Here is a 20,344-nt window from a genome sequence, read left to right as displayed (position 1 = left end):
TTATAGCTCCTTTTACTTCACTATTTTGTAGGCCACTTTTGGGCTAAATTAAAGGGAGAAGCAGTCGTCTGATGAATCACTGGTTGAAGTTGATGATGGATCAGTGGTTCATTTCTGATTACTGAGGGTAAGTTATAATCAGAAAACAGGTATGGTTTGAACATTGAAAGTGACAGAGACTTGGCTACTCCAAAACACTGACTTTGTAGAAATTCGTTGCCTCCTCTGTGATGTGTGTATGCATGAGACTTTTTGTGTTCCAGGTGTGTAGCGTTTCTTGCGTGTTGTGAGATAAGAGAGGTTCAGGGATGGAATGTAGTAGAAAGGAAATTGATGAATACTTTTGTTGCAGCTACACCAGAGCAAAGTTTCTTTCCAGATGTTTTTATTCAGTAACAGAAAAACAAAAACCCGTTTACAGTAATCTATTACTGAAAGTATGTTTTCTTCTGCTTTAATGCGCCACAAAAATGTTTCTGCTAATCAAAGGAAAGGTGCATACTTCCAATGATTACTGATGATGAGATTAAAATAATTGCACACATGATGTAAACAGCGCTTTTGATGCTTCTGCGATATTTGTCTGGCACTGGGACTCAAATAGATCTGGCACAGATCAAAAGTGCATCCACGATCACAAAGGCATAAAAACAAATAAAACACTTCGGTCTCAAATTCTGGTGATTTTATGTCACTGTTCTAACACAACTACTGAAACACTGCAGCAATACAACCTGCCGTCAAAGCCCTTTGCGCTGAAGCTCTGATGTGTCAGCCAGTTGACATTTCCAAAAATAACCTCTTATTTGCCTTTTTGGAAGATCCAGGGTTTGAATGTCTGGCACTTTTTCTTATGTTTGTAGCAAAATGACTTCTCTTATAAATATTCCATAACATGAAAAGTTTAAAAGCTGAAAATCCCCGAAGATAATCAATAAAAGAAAGAAGGGAAAAGAAGATGAAGGGGAGTAAAAGAGAAGGAAATGACATGGAGATCTCTTGTAGTAATATATGTTGTGAAGCTTGAATTACAGGATTAGACATAATATAGATAATGCCATGATACTGCTGCTCTTCATTTATTCTGTTACAGCCTTTGTTCGTTGTGTCTGTGCTCTATTACTGTTCCTCTTTTCCAGCAGACCTCTCCAATCAATACTGATAACATCTGACAAATGGAGACGTCATAGTGGTGGGTACACAATATACACAGGCAGGTATATTGTCAGCATCACCTGGTCTTGTTCTAAATAACATATGGCCATTATTTATGAGTCTGCCCTGAAAAAGAAAGGTGAAGGAGAGAAAACCAGGTGACACTGTTTGTCTTAATATCTAATGAAAGGGAGTAAAGGTGCATTTATTTTATTAAACCCATAAGAAAGCAGACATTGCCCATTATGTACATCTTCAAAAGCAAAGTGTCGGTGGAAAGCAGGGTTCAGTGTGGTGCTTTTGGTGCTAAAGCTAAATACATCACAAAATACAACAAATCTAGAGAAGATATTTACTCATGTTACACGAGGCATGGAGTCACTCTCTGCAAAAGACTCCCTGGATCTCTTCAGGACGCACCTCTTCACTTTCAGTAGCATTGTGTGTGTACGTCATTCTCATTTCACCACCATCAAACAGATCCCTGTCGAAGTAGGAAAGGAAATAAATAAATTAAAAGTCAGACAGCCTATGACGAAATCTGGCTTTGTTCAAATGTTTTCTCAGAAAGCTGCTGCACCAAAGAGGAGAGAGACAAAGAGAGAGAGAGTACAAGAGAGAAAGAATGAGAGCAAGAGAGAGTGAAAGAGAGAGGGAGAGAGATGGGCGCTTCATCATCTGTGGTGCTACATCTGTGGGTGTACAAAGATGGCCCATAAGGGAATAAGAAATCCTAAATTGGCAAATCATACAGACAACAACTGCTACCCCAGCAAATTCAGAGTATTTTAGGTTTACCTTTAAGGTGACAGAGTGAAGGCAGAACAGGTCTCCAAGCAGTTTTGATCTGGACCATTATTTTTTTCACCAGTTTTATAATTTATTTAGAGCAGTTCAGTTATATTACAACCATCAAAACACAACATATCCCAACATATTTAGAGTAAAAATGCCCATTGAAAAAGCAGCAAAAAGTGCTGATGCAGTTTAATCATAAGCATTGATCAAAAACCTAAACAAGCCATCACCTCTAAGGCCTTGTTGCACTGTTTAATATCAGGGATATACACTTGAGATATCACGGATTGAGGAGAGTTGAGAAAAACAAGAGTAGAGAACAGATGAGTTGTCCACATAGGAGGTAGATATACAGATGTAAAAAAGAAAAAGGCAGAGAGATGTGTCGGAAAGAAAAGGTGAGCCCAGAGACTGACACCCTGACACACACACAGATAAACAGACAGGAGGAAGAGATGTGAGGAAACAGGGAGGAGAACAGGACTCACTGTTGACAAGGTTATCTTGCCACGTGTGCGCCAACAGCACTCTCTGAAAAGGACAGGCTGTGTATAAATGCCAACTCAACCTAGAGCAGCGAGGAAGCACACTGGATAAGGTGTGTTGTCAAGAGATATGAGAGGGGCACTCACTGGGACAGGGCAGCGGGGTCAGTTACATCAGCTGACATCCAAAATGCAACAGCATGAACTAAACTTTTAATCGCACGTAGAGCAGTAACTGGAATTTCAGCACAAATAACAAGTTATGTAAACATTTTAATATGAAATTTATGCAATATAATAATAAAAATAAAATTGCAAAATAATTGTTGATAAGAGATTCATGAGATTCTTCCATCTCCAAAACATAAAAACCTGTTTTGTTAAAACCTGAGTGAGAATGCATCAATGCATTTTGTTCATATAACAACTGAATGACAAACTTATTCTGCATCTGTGCGATTTGAGATTCTTCACCATCTCAACGGCTGGTTGAGCCTTGAAACTCAGCGCATGCCTTCTACCACAACCTGCTGGCTTTGGTTTATTACTGCAACTAAAAATACAAAACGAGAAAGTGCTTGAAATGCTACCAGATTACTGTAATTGTTTATAACAGGATTGGGACTTAATAAAGTGGAGGAAGTTTAGGTTGAAGCACAACTGGTGTGAATCTTTTATGAAGGGGTAATAGGTAATAGTTGACATCAGTTGGATCTGTACCCACTACATCAAAAGGGGACATTAAAGGGGGCACCCCTCAACATGAGTCCATAATTCAATTCATCTTTTTGAGGCTTATATAGAGGAGAACACTCCTATCCAAAGTAAAGTAAAGGGCCTTCTTATCAGCAGAGTCAGAAGGTGAGAGAGATAATGGCTGTGGGTTGTGCTCACTGTGATGTTCTGAATGTGCCCCCTGTGCAGAAGCCTCCTCCTCAAAAAAAAAAAAACAAAAACTGCTGTTGGCAAAGAAGCTAAAAGGTGTTTTTCTTTTTTGGCCCAGGGTTAGCCACAAGAGTTTTATTTTATATAGATTCAACTGTCAATATGCCTTATCTATGAAGCTGGTCTAATCAATATAATGCCAATCAGAAAAGGTTCAAAACACAAAGGAAGGCAATACAAGAATACAATATAACCGCACCATACTCCAAATTATTGTGAAATATTCACCCTTTTAATTTAGAAACATAACAAACACAACTGTAACTTATTAAAATGCAGTTAACTGACCATATCATGATATATACTGTATTCATTCATTCAGCAGGCTAAAGTTTGCCATCCTAAATATATGATTTGGGATGGCAATTTTCACAATCACAAAAAGCTTCATGTATAGTTCGTGCTCCTACATTTCAGTATAATCCAAAGAATGACAACCTTTAACATAATTTCTGCACAATGCAGCAGAATGAGAGGCTCAGTATAATGTCACCTTTTCTTTCCTGTGATTTCACCACAGCTGCATGAGGTTTACTCAAGAAAATGCTTCAGAGGAGTGAGTCTTCCAGCAAATCAAACCCAGTCAAGATTAGCTATTCTTTTAATTTGATCACTCAATAATTGTTCTTTTCTCATTGTCATCTGTGTTACATGAAAGAGTTTGTGACAGAACAGGAACCTTTGGCAGTTCAGACAAAATGGAAACTTCAGGAATTCTGAACATAAAAATCTCCAAAAAAAAATGAATACAACAACACAGAATTCAAAACCACTTTCATATTTATGTTAATCTCATCTGAGGAGTGGTCTTACCATGAGATGAGTTTCCCACTTATGCATGTTTGCCATTATCTAAAGTATAGTCTTACGTGTGCAAAGAGTATGTTTGAACTGGAAATCAATGCACACTGTAGACTGAGGATGACTGCTGTTACCAAGTGATCGATAAACCTAATGGACCGAAATTAAAGGAAGTGGTGGGTGGTGTTGTCGTGAAGTCTTTCAAGCATAGAGTGGCTGGTAGCCGCTCCTCCGGGTGCCAGTTTTACAGGTGATCACACATACACTCAGCATCCCAAAGAACTGCAAAAGGAAAAGTAAAGGCAATCAGACAAAAAAGTATTTTTTGAATTAGTATAGGGTATGAGAATTGAATGGCTTTGGACCAGAGGCAGGTTAGACTAGTATTAAAGACTGCTCTCAATCAGTGTGAAAGAACAAGAATGATAAAGTAGCCCATGGGACATTAAATAGGGGGACCACCACAGATATTTCCCTCATGTAAGGCCATGTCTGAGGTCTGCACCTACAACAGCATAATTCGGTAAAGTGCACAAACACTGAAATGGGTCACAGGATGCCACATAGAAAATGTTCTGTATTTAAAGTGCAGTCTCCAACTACGCTGTCGTTCTTTTGCACAATTGGGTAATCCTCTAGTTGATTCTCATTCAACAGTACTTCAATTTGGTTTTCATGTCCGGTGAGCTGTAACATACCAAACAGCTACTGCTTGGATAAGAAATCAATGCAAACAAAACATTTAAATATTTAATGCGCTGCCTTCAGCTCCTTGTATGCAGCTATCCTTACCTTGATGATTGCAAAGCCCAGAATGACCAGCATGGCATAGCCCCACACATCCTCCAGGAGGTGCAGCAGCTTGAGCTCGCAACCCTGAAAAGGACACACAAATGAAGTCAGTGTAAGATCATGCTCATATGACATCAGATACACTGTCTGAGATTTTATTTTGAAGAAATAAAAAAAAAAAAAAAACTCAGTCAAGAGTCCAAAGAAACATGATTGAGAGTAAAATAATTCCTGTCTTGGAGTCACAGGTGGTGATGCGTGATAGTATGATTTACCTCTACGTTGAGCAGGTTTGGTTGGTCCCATCTGCCTGTGCACTGTGCAGTGCTGTTTTTACAGCAAGACAGAGGCACAGTTTTGTTGTGGCTGGTAAACCAGGTGGTGGTGGACCAGCTAGAGTAATTATATAGTCCACAGCACTGCAGCTGCACAGGGGCAAAGAGAGAATGAAGAAATTATGGCAAAGGAGGGAAAGAAAAAAAAAATAATCAAGATGAAAAGAGAAGGAAAGGTGGATGTTAATGAGACACCTACACACTTTCACAAACATTAACATATGGTATGGTTTGTGAGTTCCAGCAAGTGACTTACGGAAGTGTGAAATCTTGCTTATTTTTGTCAATCTTCATTAAACTGATTTGACTACTTAAAAGAGTAACTTCCTGTATTTCTTACATTGACATGGGATAGACCAAGAAGTGCAAAAGAACATATCTGCTCTGTTGAAAAATAAAAATGCTTGATGGGCATGGTTTTATTATGGAAATAATATTAACTTTATTGATATCATTTCCATCTGGCCAGTTGTCAAAAAAAAAAACAAGCAATAAATAGATCAACATTCAACAATATATTAATTACACTGCATGGGTTTCCCCCACCGTCCAAAGACGTGCATGTTTGGGTTTAGTTTAGTTTAGTGTACTAAAGAGCCCCATTAGCTTTAGCAAAGCTAAAGCTATTCTTCCTGAGGCCAATACAAATGTTTCCAATATGTACACCCAAAACATATGAATGTAACACATGGGGACTCTAAATTGTCTGTAGGTCTGAGTGTGGGTGGCTGTGGTTTCTGTATGTTGGCCCTGTGATGGACTGGTGACCTGTCCAGGGTGACCCCGTCCTCACCCAGTGTGGGCTGGGATTGGCTCCAGCACCCAACGTGACCCGGAAAGGGATAAGCAGTAGGAGATGAATGAATGAATGAAAAGAAATGTGTTCTAGCTGTTGGTGTTTTAAGATGGCTCCTTTGTCTTAAGGTATGAAAGAAAGTAATGAAAGGAGTGAAATGAAAGCACAAGACAGGGAAATGAAAGCAGATAAATGGGTAAGAGAAAACATGTGAAGCGGAAGAGAGAAAATCTGACAAACTATTTATATAGATTAGAACATGAGGCCAACCTGCTGCTGCAGATAGTCCACACCTTTGGCCTCTGTGCTCTGTCCATCATAATTTGCAAAGGTGGCATTCATAGAGCGCTCCAGGTCTCCACTTATCTGGGCAGAAACAGGGATAAAGAAAAACACACAATTTTTTTGCAGTCAGGCGCTTTACTAATAGGCTCACACAATATACAAGTGTGCCAAAGTAGATTTAAAATAATGGAGATTAAATATACCCTGAGAGTTTACAGACTGCAGCAATGTGTGGCAGAGAATATATATTGGCTCACCCTGCCTCGGTAGATGAAGCTGAACACCAAAGCAACTACTTCAGCTGCAAAGACCGCCATGATGATCAGGAAGAACTGAAGAGAAAAGAAAATGAGAGGTTGTTCAGAAGTTTGTGTATTTTTTTGTTATTTATTTGTTGTTTGTTATTGTGTTAATAAGCTAGAAGTGAAACAGAGTGAAAAGGCAAAAAAGAATATTCAATGTTTCCAGATGCATGTTCATTAAAAGAGTCTGACAAAAGAGAAAGTTTCAAAGAAATGACTGAAAAACAAATTGTAGTGCACACATCACCTCTGAGGCCACTTTCTCTCTCTCACACACAGACACACACTTACAAAGCTGAGGCCAAATTTGGACTCCCGGATTGTGGCGCAGCATCCCAACAGACCAAAAAAGAACATGACAATGCTGATGCCGATGATGATGGCTGCTGGTATCAGCGTGTACTTGTCCTGAATGAAGCTGTCAAAGTTGTCATAGCTCTTGATCACATAGGCTCCTACGTAGGCCAACACTGCTCCTGCAGCCTGCAAAGAGGAAGAATCCCCAACATCACGTTAAACAAAGTTGACAAGTCAGCAACACGGCTACCATGTGTGCGCACACAATGTGCAGTCTTTTTTTTTTTCACTGATCTCGAGACTGCACTTTCTCATTTCTCAGCATACTTATCGCTGTCATTCTGAAATTTATACGACTGAACAGTGAACACTGAGCACCGTGTACTGAGCCAAGAACTAAACTCAGATTTTCCATAAAACCTCAGAAGCAAGAAGAGTCAAAGAGTCAGTTTTTCAACCTCCCATTCATATATGCAGATATCTTTCTTGTCCTCTCTATCACCATGAATATTAATGAATATAAAAGAGAACAACAAAAAATACTTGGCACCCTCTCAGATAGCGCACAGAGGGATTTGTTTTAACATCTTTATCTGACATGACCTTTTATGGACACAGGGAGTCAGGGACTGGTTTCCTGTCCCAGTGGAGTCAGATGAAGATTACCCATGAAATCACACCATCATCAGGACTTCTCTACAAGCTCACGCTTCAGTGGTGAGCTCATTAGTCATAAGACCTCATGTGCCTGGGCCAATTTTGTGCATAAACTACTCTAAAAAAAAATTTTTTTTCTTTTTCTTGTGAAACCACACCATTGTTTTTTGTTTATCTTTAATTCTTTATCTGTTTTCTCATCTGGTTTAAAAACTCAACGCTATAGAAGGTCCAGAATACAAACACATAAGCAACAGAGGTAACTGTTGAGAAAACAATGACTATTAAATGTTTATCTCATTATCAGGACTGGCTTCCTTTTCGCCCTTTGACACTCACTGTGTCAGATTTGATCCAAACTTCAGCCAAAAGGTTTGGGTAGAGAAAGAGAACACATCAGAATGTAAACTTCTGGATACATTACACTTAAAAAGCTGATGTGCAAATTGCCCTGTATTGTGAGAAAAGGGTAGAAGTGCATTTGCATCATTATCAGTGTAATTTCCAGCTCATGAAATGATTTGCACATGGTTTGCTCTTGTTTGTCCCTGTGTGAAAATGAGAATTTGTGTAGCCTACCAATCATTCAGTTCAGTTCAGCCTCATGACTCTCTTCTCTTAATCACTCCATAGTCACGGGATCCCAGTGGAGTGGTGCGTCCCCCCACTGACCTCCTTCCCTCCCTTGTGCCCCCCCCTAATCTTTCCAGAATCTCTGATCTTGTGCCTGAGAAGCTGCGCAAAGACGCTTAGACAACATACGGCACCTATGCCCGGTGGCACCTCTCTGGAATGTGGGAAACCTTTGGGGCGGTGTTTGTCTCTCTGTGGCCATGAAAATGTTTTGTAACTGACCTGGACCCATGGCCGGGGTCAAAGGGCAGAAGAAAGCAGCCATCGTGTTCCCGCTCATGCACTTCCAGCGTGCTCAGAACAAACCTTTGTTTTGTTAAGTAAACAAAGGCCTATTGCCTATTTACTACACATTTAGACACTTTAACTGATTACATTTTAGAATACCTTCACACCATTCTATCAGTTGTGAGATGGATCATTTTATACAGTCACTAAAACTCTTTAAAAAGATATACCTGCCGCTTCAAAGATTAACTAAACTTTTGTGGGTGTATTCTGTGTTTCGCCATGTGTGATTTTAAAAGACAGACTGCAGGTAGACTATAAAAGGATCAGCTGGTATCATGTTTGAACTTTGATTTTTCTTCTTCTTCTTCTTTTTAAATGTCCAATCAGCAACATCTCCCCTTTGTCCCATGTTCAGTTCATCTTGATCAAAATGAGCAATTTCTCGTAATCTTACTCACCGAAGATCAACATTCACAAACTTGTGAATCAGTGGAAAATTCAAAGATGAGTAGTGACTTCTTTTTGCGTGTGCGTCTTACTGTAGGCCAAACAGCCTCTCATTCTTCATTAGGAGTCAGCTGGTGTGACAAACTGAGACGCAGCTGTTCGAACAAACAGAGCAAAACTAACTTGGGACTTTTTGAGTTACGTGGCTGATAAACGAGAGATGATACCGCTTCCTTAATAGAAAACAACACTGTCTACAACTAGCGTTTGTCATATGGTAGGAAAATATTGTATAGAAGTGAGAAATAAAGAAATGACTATAAAGGAGAGCGGAATGCAATAAACCCTGAAAATGGCAAATGTGATACACAAAGGGGAAGATAAACCATGACTTTAGGAACAAGTCTGTGAATGCTGAAGTTAAAAAGCAGACATGTTCATTTGTATTCAAACAATAATCAGTGTCTGTGGTTTACTTTGCAAATAAACACAGGAGGCAGTTTTATCTCACAGTAATCTAATTACAGAGAACAGCCAAAGAAAAGGTTTAACAAAACTCCTCTTCTGAGAAAGACGGAGGTCAACTGATGTGTCTGTCTGTCAGCGAGCCAAATGAGGCGAGACATGGTGAATTACAAGCCAACAATATACACATCCTGTGCAATATTCATGATGACACAGACCCAGATGTTGATCAGGTCAGGAGTAGCCCAGTAAATTCTCCACTTTTTCATTTCCAGCCTCTGTAGTCTGGCTCACTAAATCACTGCCCTCAGGCTGCCCTTCACAGAATTGGGAAATGTGATTATTTCTAAGAATTACTACTTTATATCAAATTAAATGTTTAAATGTAAACAACGATAGGTGAGGGTTAAAATGGGGAAGTGATCTCCAGGGCACATCTGACTGTAGGTTGTCAGGCTGGTTATCCAGTCTAGACTCTGATTTAAAATGTTAGCCTGAGGAAAAAATAAATAAAAATAAAGCCCGGGGCTCATCGATAACTATATAACAAATAAAGATGGCTTACAGGAAAAATACACCAAGCACATCTCAGCTGTTCTTTCTTCAGCTGTCTCCATAAAGATTCAGATCCATACAACCGCACGACTTACCCAAAATATCAAGCTGAGGAAGAGGAGGATGGTCTTGGACGTGAAGATCCCGCAGTCCATGTTTCCCGATCGCGGTGGGCAGGTTGGAGGAGAAACTGTGGGCTCGCCGAGCTCCGGGTTTTATCCCCGTTCACTCGCTCCTTCCTCGATCACAAGTTCCCTGTTTGTGTGTGTGTGTGTGCCGCTGAATGTGATCACATGATCACATGCTGCGGGCAGGAGAGCAGGTCTGACCATCCGTCAGCTGGAGCTCCATCACATTACACACTGATGACACACACACAGCTCACACAGGACTGCAAAACATATATCAGAGATTTCCATTGTACACAAAAAACGACACACTTTAATTTAACCATAATTATTTTTTTTCTGATACATTTGTGTCTTATCAAACATAAAAGGCAATATTCTATAATAATAACCGGGATCTTTTTATTTTTTATTTTTACTTGGACTGCTGCTGTTTCTGCAGAAGGGCTGTCAATCTATGGATATACTGAAAGGGCACAGAGCACAGGGACTACCAGCAGTCAGTACAATGACATACTATGAGAGAAAAACAGGAAACACTGGCGTATTTTTAATGCTACAGTGGTTTGGTTTTCGTCAGACTGCCTTTGTCTTTCAGTCTGAATCTGGGTGATTTGACTCAACCTACCTAAAAGTTTGAAGGAACAGGCATCAGGCTACGCTTTGGACTGAGACATAGAGTGGCAAATAAACTAAAATAAAAACTAAAAGCAAAACTCACTTTATTCTCTCCTTTTTTTTCTACTTTACATTTACCCCAAGACAAACCAAAATGACTACAGTACCTCTTTCCTTAGTGAAGCGAAAGTTGTGGTTTGAAGTTTGACCGCATTATCATCAAATCCAAGCAGCATATACAGCAAAAACAACAGATAAAAAGGGGCTTTCTGTTAGGGACTTTCTCCTCTTGCTCCAAGGCAACTTGACCTCATTAACCTGCTTTGATACTTGTCATCCATAACAAAATTAATCTAAAGGTTTCAACACATCACCATCACCAGGATAATCATCATTAAAACACAGAACTGTAATTTTGTTGATATCTATTTCCCTTTGCTGAACAACACTTTTCGTGTGTTTGTGAGTTTAACAGGAGGAGGCGCTATCAGTGCGCTACAGCAGTTAAACTTTCCAATCTTTTCCCCCACACACTCACATTATCTCTGTGGCTCAAGCAGTTGGAAAGTATATTTGAAACAGTCACGATTACTGATATTTCAGCCTGTGTCTAATAATCACATCCCAGTTAAATTAAATTATATCAAATGTTCATCCAATTGTTCTACCCAGTTTTAGGGGTTGTTTTTTTTTTCTTCAAGATCATTCTTTCAAATCCAGTTCAACCAATAACACCAACTTGTGTTTGTTGTTGAAGGTCTGTCTTACTTATTTTTGTTCAAAACATCCCCAAACATGTCTGAATGTTGAATATCATTAATGCAGAAAATACAAAAATACTGATGTCTCATCAATGCATCATATAATCTGTGGAAATTGAGTTGTGAATTGATCAAAATGAAAATCCGCCCAACTGTTTAAAAGAACACAAAATGGTCACACACATTTATGCATTTAAATTTATGACATGAATTTGCCTTATTTGAATTGTTCAGACAGTCTGGGTAATACTAACCTACACTGGCTGACACAGACTCATTGTCATTGCAGAAGACAGAAGTCATTGTAATGTCATAAACTGCTTGACTGATTCTTTTGCACTGCTTTAATTCATCATAGAGGACAAATAGAGTTGAAAACTGTAGGTTGTGCTTGTCACATGATATAACCTGGTTTTAAATGTACAGAAATGCGGACCTTTACATGAATCCATCTGTCAATAATGGATTCATTAAGAGCTGAAATTCAAAAAGACCCGGGAAATTAATCTTGAATTTGTTTCTCTGAGTGCCCCTCCCCACAGCCTGATAACCCTTAATCTGGCAGAGGTCCACCTCCACACAGACCCATAAAGGAACATATAGTCATATTTACAGTGTAAGAAATGATAATATGCAACTTAATATCTTTTGTTAAACAGTTTTAACATCTTGCTCTTATTAAGGCTCTGCCTGCCTCTGCATTTCAGGAATTTGTATCCATGTTCAAGTCACTCTGCACCGGCTCTGCAAGGCAACTGTGTTTCTTTGATCCTACTTAAAGGAATTAAATGATAAAAAGCAAATGAAATATGATTAACTTTCATAGCCACTAAATCAGACAAATAACAATTTACCCTGATTTAATTCCAAAAATCCTAATTTTATTGTTTTGATAGTGTAACTTTGTTAAATATTAAAAATTTGTGCCTCAAATTACACTTCACAAAAGTCAACCCCTAATTCAGCTACAAACCTTTATCAAATCCCTGAATAAAAATATATAAATAAAAAGTTGGGACTGTGCTGATTTTTATTCTGTGATTTTTAAACGGATATTCATCATTTTATGTAGGATTTTCAGGGAATAATGCAGCTGGAGAAAACACAAACTTTATCAAGTCTGAGTGGACGAGAAGAGGCGCACCGCAGTGGCGGGTTTCACTCTACACGGCTCTCATTCGGGCTTTATCAACCCTGACCCCGTCAAGGGGGCAAGCAGAGATATCAGCCTGCCCTCGTCTGTGTGAACCTCACTCATCAGAGCCAGCAGCGGTGCTATTACAATGTCTGCGGTGATTGCTTTGCCATTGGCAGCTCCGGCCAAATCTCCGAAGAAGAGAGCCAGGCTTCAGAGGAGGAAGACAGGTCCCACAGTGTCAGACCTGATCCTGAAGGCCATGTCTGCATCCACAGAGCGTGGTGGCATTTCCCTAGCAGCCCTGAAGAAGGCTCTGAAGGCTGGAGGATACGATGTGGTGAAGAACAAAGCCAGGATCCTCATCGCCATCAGGCGCTTGTTGGCCAACAAATCCTTGGTCCAGACCAAAGGTACTGGGGCCTCGGGCTCTTTCAAACTGAACAAGAAGCCCCCCACACCTCGGAAGAAAAAGTTGGTCAAAAAGAAGAAGCCAAAGGCCAAAAAGGTCAAAAGGACTGGAGCTAGGAAAGCAGCTGTAGGTGGTACTCCAGCAACCAAGAAGTCACCAAAGAAGAAGAGGACGACAAAGAGTCCTAAGAAAGCCAAGAGGCCCACTGCAGCCAAGAAGCCCAAGAAGCCAAAGAGTCCCAAGAAGGCCAAGCGCAGGGTGAGCAAGTCGAGGAGGACCAGAGCTGCTGCCAAGAAGTGAATCATCTCCCTCTGAACACTTCTGGCCACCCAAAGGTGTTTAAAGTGGAGTTTGACTTTGTGTGGACTGAGCTTAAGTTCTTACAAATTCCTGTCGTAGAAAATACAGAACCTGCTTTTTTACACACCTTTTCTTGCCACAGTCTTGCTATGACCAGCAATGATTTAAACCGCTCCTGGAAATAATAAACCTTTTTTAACGTGTCACTCGAGTGTCATGTGTCATTTTATCAGTTTCTCCAAGAACCAACTTGGAAAAGCTGGATGTGGAGCAGATTATTTCTTCTCTGTCTGAGTAAGAACATTTGGCTACAGAAAATATATTTAATGCCTTGGTTAAGAAAACCTTGGTTATTTAGCGGGCAAAGAGCTGATCATGGTAGCCCTCTCTGTTTTCGCGCTTACAATCTAATTCGCTTGACAATAGAAAGTTGGAGCGGCGCCTTTACCGCTCTCACTGTGCACTATTACGCACAGTGAGAGGACGCCCAGCTCTGTGAATTTACCCAGATTTCACTACTTCTTTAAAAAAAAAAAAAAAAAACAGTTAGAGATATTGCAGTCACACATTAGTTGCAAAAAAAGAAAAGAGAACGCTTTGTCACCGATGCAAAGGACGGGGGGGGTGCTGAAAAGTAATTTTGCTTGCAACAAATATATAGATCTCGTGTTTTGTTTGTTATTGTGCTTGTTTCACTGAAGGTGATGTGTCAATGACAGTGGGTGGGATCGCTCATGAAACAGCAGCTGGGACAGTCGCCAGCTCAGAGGCTGAATGGGCGTGACAGGTCATGTTCGTTATGGCTGCTCTTATCTCCAGCAGGAAAAAAACATGACGGGCCTCAGCTCGATAGTGATGAATACAGATGAACACAGACACGTCATCCTCATCCAAGATCAGGATGAAGGTAGAAAAGCAGATGCAGTCATCTCTATTGGATAGAAAGAACGACAAAAAAAAACTAAAACAAGAGTAAAAAAAAAAAAAAACAGTCTGTCGGTGCTGTGAACTGAAGCACTTCAGCTGTTTGCCTCTCTGCTGCCATCTACTGGTCGGTTTGGGGTCTGACCGCAGAGGAGGTCACGGTGGACCAGCGGGTGGCCTACCACCGTCCTCACAGCTAGAAAGTTCTTGATTCGAACCCTAGTCCTGGTGTCGGTGAGCCCAGCTTCCTCCCATTGTCCACAGACATGAAGTGAATGAGGGTCGAGGAAGTGACTCTTGATTGAGCCTTCTGAAACAAGTTCCTGTGAAAAGATGTTCTGTTTGAACTGAAGAAGAAACTGTTATGTCCACAAACATATAAACCTTTGAAATTGAAATTTAACTAAGCTGTTTCTGTTCTGCTATTTTTATGAATATGAAGGAGCTAATTTCACAGCAGTTGTTGAGTCCATTGAAAGATGAACAGCCAGTAAGTTAATAAGTACTTTTTCACCCATGTGTTTATGATGTACAGTACAGGCCAAAAGTTTGTCATTCAAATGAATAGGAAAGTGTGTCCAAACTTCTGGCCTGTACTGTATATAAGATTGAATGTGGTGAAGGTTATCCAGCCACTCCCTATTTTCAGTTCAGTCATGTCCTTTTTTGTCAGAGGTGTGTGCTGATAATAGCTGATAGCTGAAAGTGCATAGCCAAAGCCAGTCAAAAAATAATTTATAATGTTTAATGATTAATCTTCTTCTACGTGGCTCGATAATGGATGACAAAAAAAATGACACTTCACGTTGCTCCTGACATTGTTAATAGCTAATACTTTACTGTAAAATCATCCACTGAATCACTGCAGGTAATAATCTCAAGCAGCTTTCCAGACGTTCAGGTTTTGCTGTGATTGGTGTGTGGTGAGTCATTCCCACAGGCCTTTTCCAGACATGTGCACTCGTGACATTTGCACACTTCATGCAAACATAACAGCTTCCTTATTGGTTTTTGTTCTCTTGTATGCTTTCTGTTCCTTTTGATGGGGGGAAGTCTAACAATTTTGATGCTATATTAAGAGTTTAATAATGGTTCTAAAAAACTGTGAAACCTGGCTCGTTTAAACTCCTGGGTTTTCTTACCTTCTTTAACTAGGTAACAGTCTGTGTTTTTGGTGGGGGAATAAACAAAGAGATGAGAGGGAAAATGCCTGCACCTGAAAAGAACTACAGTCTCCCCCTCTCAATTGCGCTGGAACCCCTTGCAGTGGCCATAAGAGCAAACCCTGCCATTAAAGGAGTGAACATAAATTAATGCTTTAGCGGATGATATTCTTTTCCTGACGAGTGAGCCCCACAATTCTTTACCTGCACTAATGGACACCATAGATTCAGAAGATATCTGGCTATTGAATAAATGTAACTAACTCAGAGGCAATGCCTATATCTAAGCACTGTCACCCACATATAATAAAACAATACAATTTTAGATGGACTCCCAAAGGCATGATTTATCTGGACATTAAATTAACTTCAGAGCTTAGTGAAATGACGGCACTTAATTTTGAACCTCTCCTTCAAGACATTATAACGAACTTGGGCAAATGGGGAAAGTTAAACCAAAGTCTGTGGGGGAAGACAAAAGTCATTAAAATGGTAATAACGCCTCAATTTAACTCTATATCCATAATGTAAGACTGATCACATTTTTAAACAATATGAGAGTGTAATTAGAGAATTTCTATGGGCAGGGAGGAAGCCCAGATTTAAATGGGGTAAGATGTGTGCGCACAAACAGAAGGGAGGGCTTAGTCTCCCAGATGTTAGGTGATACAGTTTGTCATTTGAGATGGCTGAGATATTCAATCACTGGAGGAGAACGGTATCTGGTTTAGTGTGGGCTACTATAGAGAAGAATCTGGCAGCACCATTTCATCCAATAAATGTACTATCCCAGTAAAGGGAGGACATAAACCCGGTCATTAAGCATTCTCAAGAGAATTTGAATTACAAAAAAAAAAAAGAACTAAAATCTTCCAGCCTGAAACATTAATGGAGTTCATCTCAGCTTTGGCATTCTGTGTTTTTACAACACACTAAATGAGGGATTTTAATTTCAGTGTAGAGCTCAACAAAAGATTCCTATGGTATTGCCAAAGTTATTTTATACAGAGTTAGTTTGTTTAAAGTTATTTTTCCATGATAGAAAATTATGTTGGCTATTCTTAGATAAACCTTTTAGGTTTATCAGTAGTCTAAATAAAATGTATCTTGGTATATACAATTATTCAGGCAAGGAAATGAAAGCAAAACTTTATCCACTGCCACAGCTTGTTTTTCCTCATTGTGAAATCCAACACCATCAGAAAAGGAGGAACTTAGCTCAGATAACACTGAATATTGAAACAATGTTTGGTCATTTAGGATATAGTCAGCATGAAGACGGTAGCAAGTCTCCTGGCTCTCTCTCTCCTTCATATCTCCTCTCCTGTCCCTATCAGCCGGCCAACCAACGGCCTCAGACAATGTCGCACCAACCTCTCCATCCCAGCACTGGAGGTGCTGCCTGGTGGAGGCTGGGACAACATCCGGAACATGGATATGGGCCGAGTGATGAACCTCAGCTACTTCCAGTGCCAGGCCACTGAGGATGGGGTCTACCTCATCCCGGACGAAGTGTTTGTCATTCCTCAGAAACAGACGGGATTGGAAACCAACTCTGAAATTATTGACTCCTGGCTGGAGCAAAAAAGCTCAACAGCTCACAGCATAAACGCAGATATATCCTTCTTCTCCGTGCTTAATGGCAAATTTTCTGTTGAAAGCCTGAGGATGAAAACCCACCAAGTCAAAGACTCTTCAACTACAGCCAGGGTGCAGGTACGATTTTTGTATTGTTTTTCTTTAGATGTGTAAAATAAAAATTTAAAAAATTAAAAATGATTTGTTACTCCAGAGCTGGAATAATATATTTTTTTAATTGTTGCCTACTTGATTTTGCTCGATTCCTCCAAATTTGGTTGAAAAATGACAGCTGCCTTAATATTTGTGTCACTGATGATTTGAAACGCTGCTGAAACGATGCTATAAATACACCTATAGCCAGGAGACCATCTGTAGTCTCTGGACAGATGTGAAAAAGATGTTTAAGAACAAATCAAATGCCAACAGCGGCAGCATAGTATTTAATGTAGTTTCACTTGTTTCCTTCAAAGGTTCGCAACTTCATCTACACAGTGAAGACGTATCCAGACTTCACTCTGGACACACGCTTCACTCAACAGGTTAAAGAGATCGGTGATGCAATTGAAAACAACCAGACCAGGAATGCAGATTATCTCTCAGAGAAGATGGTGCTGGACTATGGAACTCATGTTATCACTAGTGTTGATGCCGGGGCCTCTTTGGTGCAGGAAGACTATCTCCGTTCTACCTATGTGTCAGACAGCGTCTCACAGAGTACCTCTGTCACAAGTCTGGCTGGCCTCAACTTCTTTGACAAACTCAAGTTTGACATAAGCAGTAAAAGTAGCCAAAGCAGCTCATCACTTCAAACATACCAGTCCAATATTCAGTACTCTCTCGTTCAAAGCCATGGAGGCACTCCTTTCTATCCTGGCATCACTTTGCAAAAGTGGCAGGAAAGTACCAGGAACAACCTGGTGGCTATTGATCGCGCAGGACTTCCCTTAAACGCCTTTATAAACATCAACACCGTCCCTGATCTGCCGCAGCCCACAATTGACAAAGTGGCCCTCAGACTGAGTGAAGCCATAGAGCGGTACTACAGGGTCAACACCCGTCCGGGCTGCGCCACCGTCGGCTCCAATAACTTTAATTTCCAGGCCAATGTTGATGATGGTTCTTGTGAGGGCCCCGCTACAAACCTCAGTTTTGGTGGCGTTTACCAAGAGTGTAAACACCTCAGCCCAGATGCTGGTCCTCTCTGTGATACCCTGTCCCAGAAAAACCCGGATACAGGTGCATTCTCCTGCCGCTCACCTTACAGCCCAACTTTTCTGAGATCAGAGGTGAGACAGCAGGGTTACAGTGAGAAACACTGTTATGAGAGATCCTATGCCTGTGGGTTTTTATGGTTGAAGACTTGTCATAAGTCAGACTGTCAGGATCTCTACCATGTTCGCTCTGCTCAGATCAACACCTACTGGTGCTCTGTAGACGGAAAGGCCCCGGACAACACAGGGTATCTTTTTGGTGGCATATACAGCCCCTCTCTTCTGAACCCCATTACCAAATCAAAAAGCTGCCCACAAAACTTCTTTCCAGTCAAGTTTCTCTCAGATGGCCAGATGATCTGTGTGAGTAACGACTATGAAACTGGTGCCAGATATGCAGTGCCGTTCGGAGGCCTCTTTAGCTGTCAGTCAAGCAACCCACTGGCGAGAAACCAACGTCGCTGCCCTCCCAAGTTCAGTCAGCACCTTGCTACAGTGAGCGACGGCTGTGAAATTCTGTACTGTGTCGAGTCAGGACTGTTTACAGGCGGACAGCTGCAGCCAGTCCACCTTCCTCCTTTCACAAATCCTCCACTTACCAGCATGCAGGCCACCAACACTGTAATGGTCATGACTGAGGGAGAGAAGAGCTGGGTGAGAGTAGGGTCCACCAAGACATGGAAACTTGTCAAACCAGAGGAATTGAGGGAATTTGCGAGCAAACTTAACCCAGAGTTCAGTCAGACGTCTAGTGGAAAAGTGGTAGGTGTGGCCTTTGGGGTGATTGCCATGGTTGTACTGGCGGTCATTTTGGCAGTGATCTTAGTGAGGAGGAGGAAAAAGCTGTCTGGGCTCAGGAAAGCTAGAGGCTACCAGGAGATACAAGGAGAGGTTGAGCACAACGAAGAGACAGCTGTACTGCAAGATGGGGCTTGAGAAAGACGCACAACTTCGAGGCTTAGCACGCAGCAGCAGTTTCATCTAAACTAACAGTTTGTTAGTACATTTCCTATGCAATAACTTTTGAGGTGTACGGGTCTATTATATTCTGCTGAATTTTTTACAATGAAGCAAACAATGGTAAAATATAATTTACTGGTTTGATTAATTTTTCTCGAGTAGCATTAAGGGAACTTTTCGCCATTAAAAATGTGTCAAATTTTTAAGACAGTTTCTTACTGTTAGATCAAAAAGACTACATCACTACATCACAGAGCCTTAGAAATCACACCAAAGACCACAGTGAACCACCACTCCCCCCATGAGGCCAAGACACACAATGACATGCTAAACCTTTATAATTCCAAATTAAAGGATTTGCTTTGTTCTCTATGACTTGTTTTAAATGTACAATTAGCAAATCATATTTTACTGACCTTTTTTTTTTAGGAATATAAGAATTTGCCAAATTTACTTTTGTAAATGCAACTTTGCAACTAAAATCAACTGTATTTGTGAGTGCTTGTCAGTTTACCCCTTCTGCACTGTGCCTAAGTATCAATTAAAGTCATTTACAAACATTTCCTGGATTGATGTCCTCCCTTTCGCTGCATTCATACCTGTTAAGTCCCTACTTGTGTGAAATTGTGGGAATATTGTGTTTAAAAAAAAAAGGGAAAAAAAAAAAAAGAAATATCATATATATATATATATTTGAGTGTAACCTTGGATGAAGTCAATAGTCTGCATGATGTGTATTAGATTTCTAAATGTGTACTGATGCTAAGCAGTATTATTGTTAACATGAACAAAGCGTGCCAGTTAAAATGAACCCACTGCTGATAGGCATATGATAGTCTGCAGCCGTGGCAGCAAGCACACATTGGTTCAACTGAATACAACTGCAAATTTGGGCTGAAAAACAAATCTCTTCTCCCTCTTGCTGGTGAATAAAACCTCTTGGACAGAGCAACACTTATCTTGCCAGACCTCATTGGACCAAAAAAGAAAAAACAACAAAAAAACAAACACTGGCGCCGCTGACCTCATGTTTTGGTCAGGTCGTCAGTAGACAAAAAGGCTGGCTGAGACATTATATAGACAAAAACCCAACAGACCGACATACATGCACATTCATTTCCTGTAAAGAGCCCTCTGGCTAAAGTGCATCTTCTCTCTCGTGACTGTACAAA

General features: G+C 40.5%; 3 protein-coding genes across 3 annotated transcripts; 2 read left to right on the top strand and 1 right to left on the bottom strand.

Moving 5' to 3' along the window:
- Positions 1-3,398: 3,398 nt before the first annotated feature.
- On the bottom strand, positions 3,399-10,287 carry tspan36 (tetraspanin 36). The gene is made up of 7 exons (XM_029511156.1): positions 10,075-10,287; positions 6,986-7,177; positions 6,650-6,724; positions 6,378-6,473; positions 5,252-5,401; positions 4,977-5,060; positions 3,399-4,466 (listed from the first exon to the last, which is right to left on the bottom strand). Exons 1-7 carry the CDS (start codon positions 10,132-10,134, stop codon positions 4,386-4,388), a joined length of 738 nt encoding a protein of 245 aa, XP_029367016.1. The 5' UTR covers positions 10,135-10,287; the 3' UTR covers positions 3,399-4,385.
- A 2,428-nt stretch (positions 10,288-12,715) lies between these two features.
- LOC115049150 (protamine-like protein) lies at positions 12,716-13,539 on the top strand. Its single transcript, XM_029511157.1, has one exon. It carries the CDS (start codon positions 12,770-12,772, stop codon positions 13,331-13,333), a length of 564 nt encoding a protein of 187 aa, XP_029367017.1. The 5' UTR covers positions 12,716-12,769; the 3' UTR covers positions 13,334-13,539.
- A 3,139-nt stretch (positions 13,540-16,678) lies between these two features.
- mpeg1.1 (macrophage expressed 1, tandem duplicate 1) lies at positions 16,679-19,734 on the top strand. The gene is made up of 2 exons (XM_029510861.1): positions 16,679-17,136; positions 17,472-19,734. The coding sequence occupies exons 1-2, from the start codon at positions 16,693-16,695 to the stop codon at positions 19,146-19,148; spliced, it is 2,121 nt and encodes a 706-aa protein (XP_029366721.1). The 5' UTR covers positions 16,679-16,692; the 3' UTR covers positions 19,149-19,734.
- Positions 19,735-20,344: the final 610 nt, after the last annotated feature.

The sequence above is a fragment of the Echeneis naucrates genome, chromosome 9 (genome assembly GCF_900963305.1).
Source record: "Echeneis naucrates chromosome 9, fEcheNa1.1, whole genome shotgun sequence".
Taxonomy (NCBI): Eukaryota; Metazoa; Chordata; class Actinopteri; order Carangiformes; family Echeneidae; genus Echeneis; species Echeneis naucrates.
The sequence above is the reverse complement of the archived record's forward strand: the minus strand, read 5'-3'. Positions and strand labels throughout refer to the sequence as shown.

Excerpts from the sequence above, each read along its gene's own strand:
- mpeg1.1 (XM_029510861.1), top strand. The coding sequence starts at position 16,693 with ATGAAGACGGTAGCAAGTCTCCTGGCTCTCTCTCTCCTTCATATCTCC. Across the intron at positions 17,137-17,471 it reads CAACTACAGCCAGGGTGCAG|GTTCGCAACTTCATCTACAC; the intron begins GTACGATTTTTG and ends TTTCCTTCAAAG.
- LOC115049150 (XM_029511157.1), top strand. The coding sequence starts at position 12,770 with ATGTCTGCGGTGATTGCTTTGCCATTGGCAGCTCCGGCCAAATCTCCG.
- tspan36 (XM_029511156.1), bottom strand. The coding sequence starts at position 10,134 with ATGGACTGCGGGATCTTCACGTCCAAGACCATCCTCCTCTTCCTCAGC. Across the intron at positions 6,474-6,649 it reads GCTTCATCTACCGAGGCAGG|ATAAGTGGAGACCTGGAGCG; the intron begins GTGAGCCAATAT and ends GTTTCTGCCCAG. Across the intron at positions 5,061-5,251 it reads CAAACCTGCTCAACGTAGAG|GGTTGCGAGCTCAAGCTGCT; the intron begins GTAAATCATACT and ends TGTCCTTTTCAG.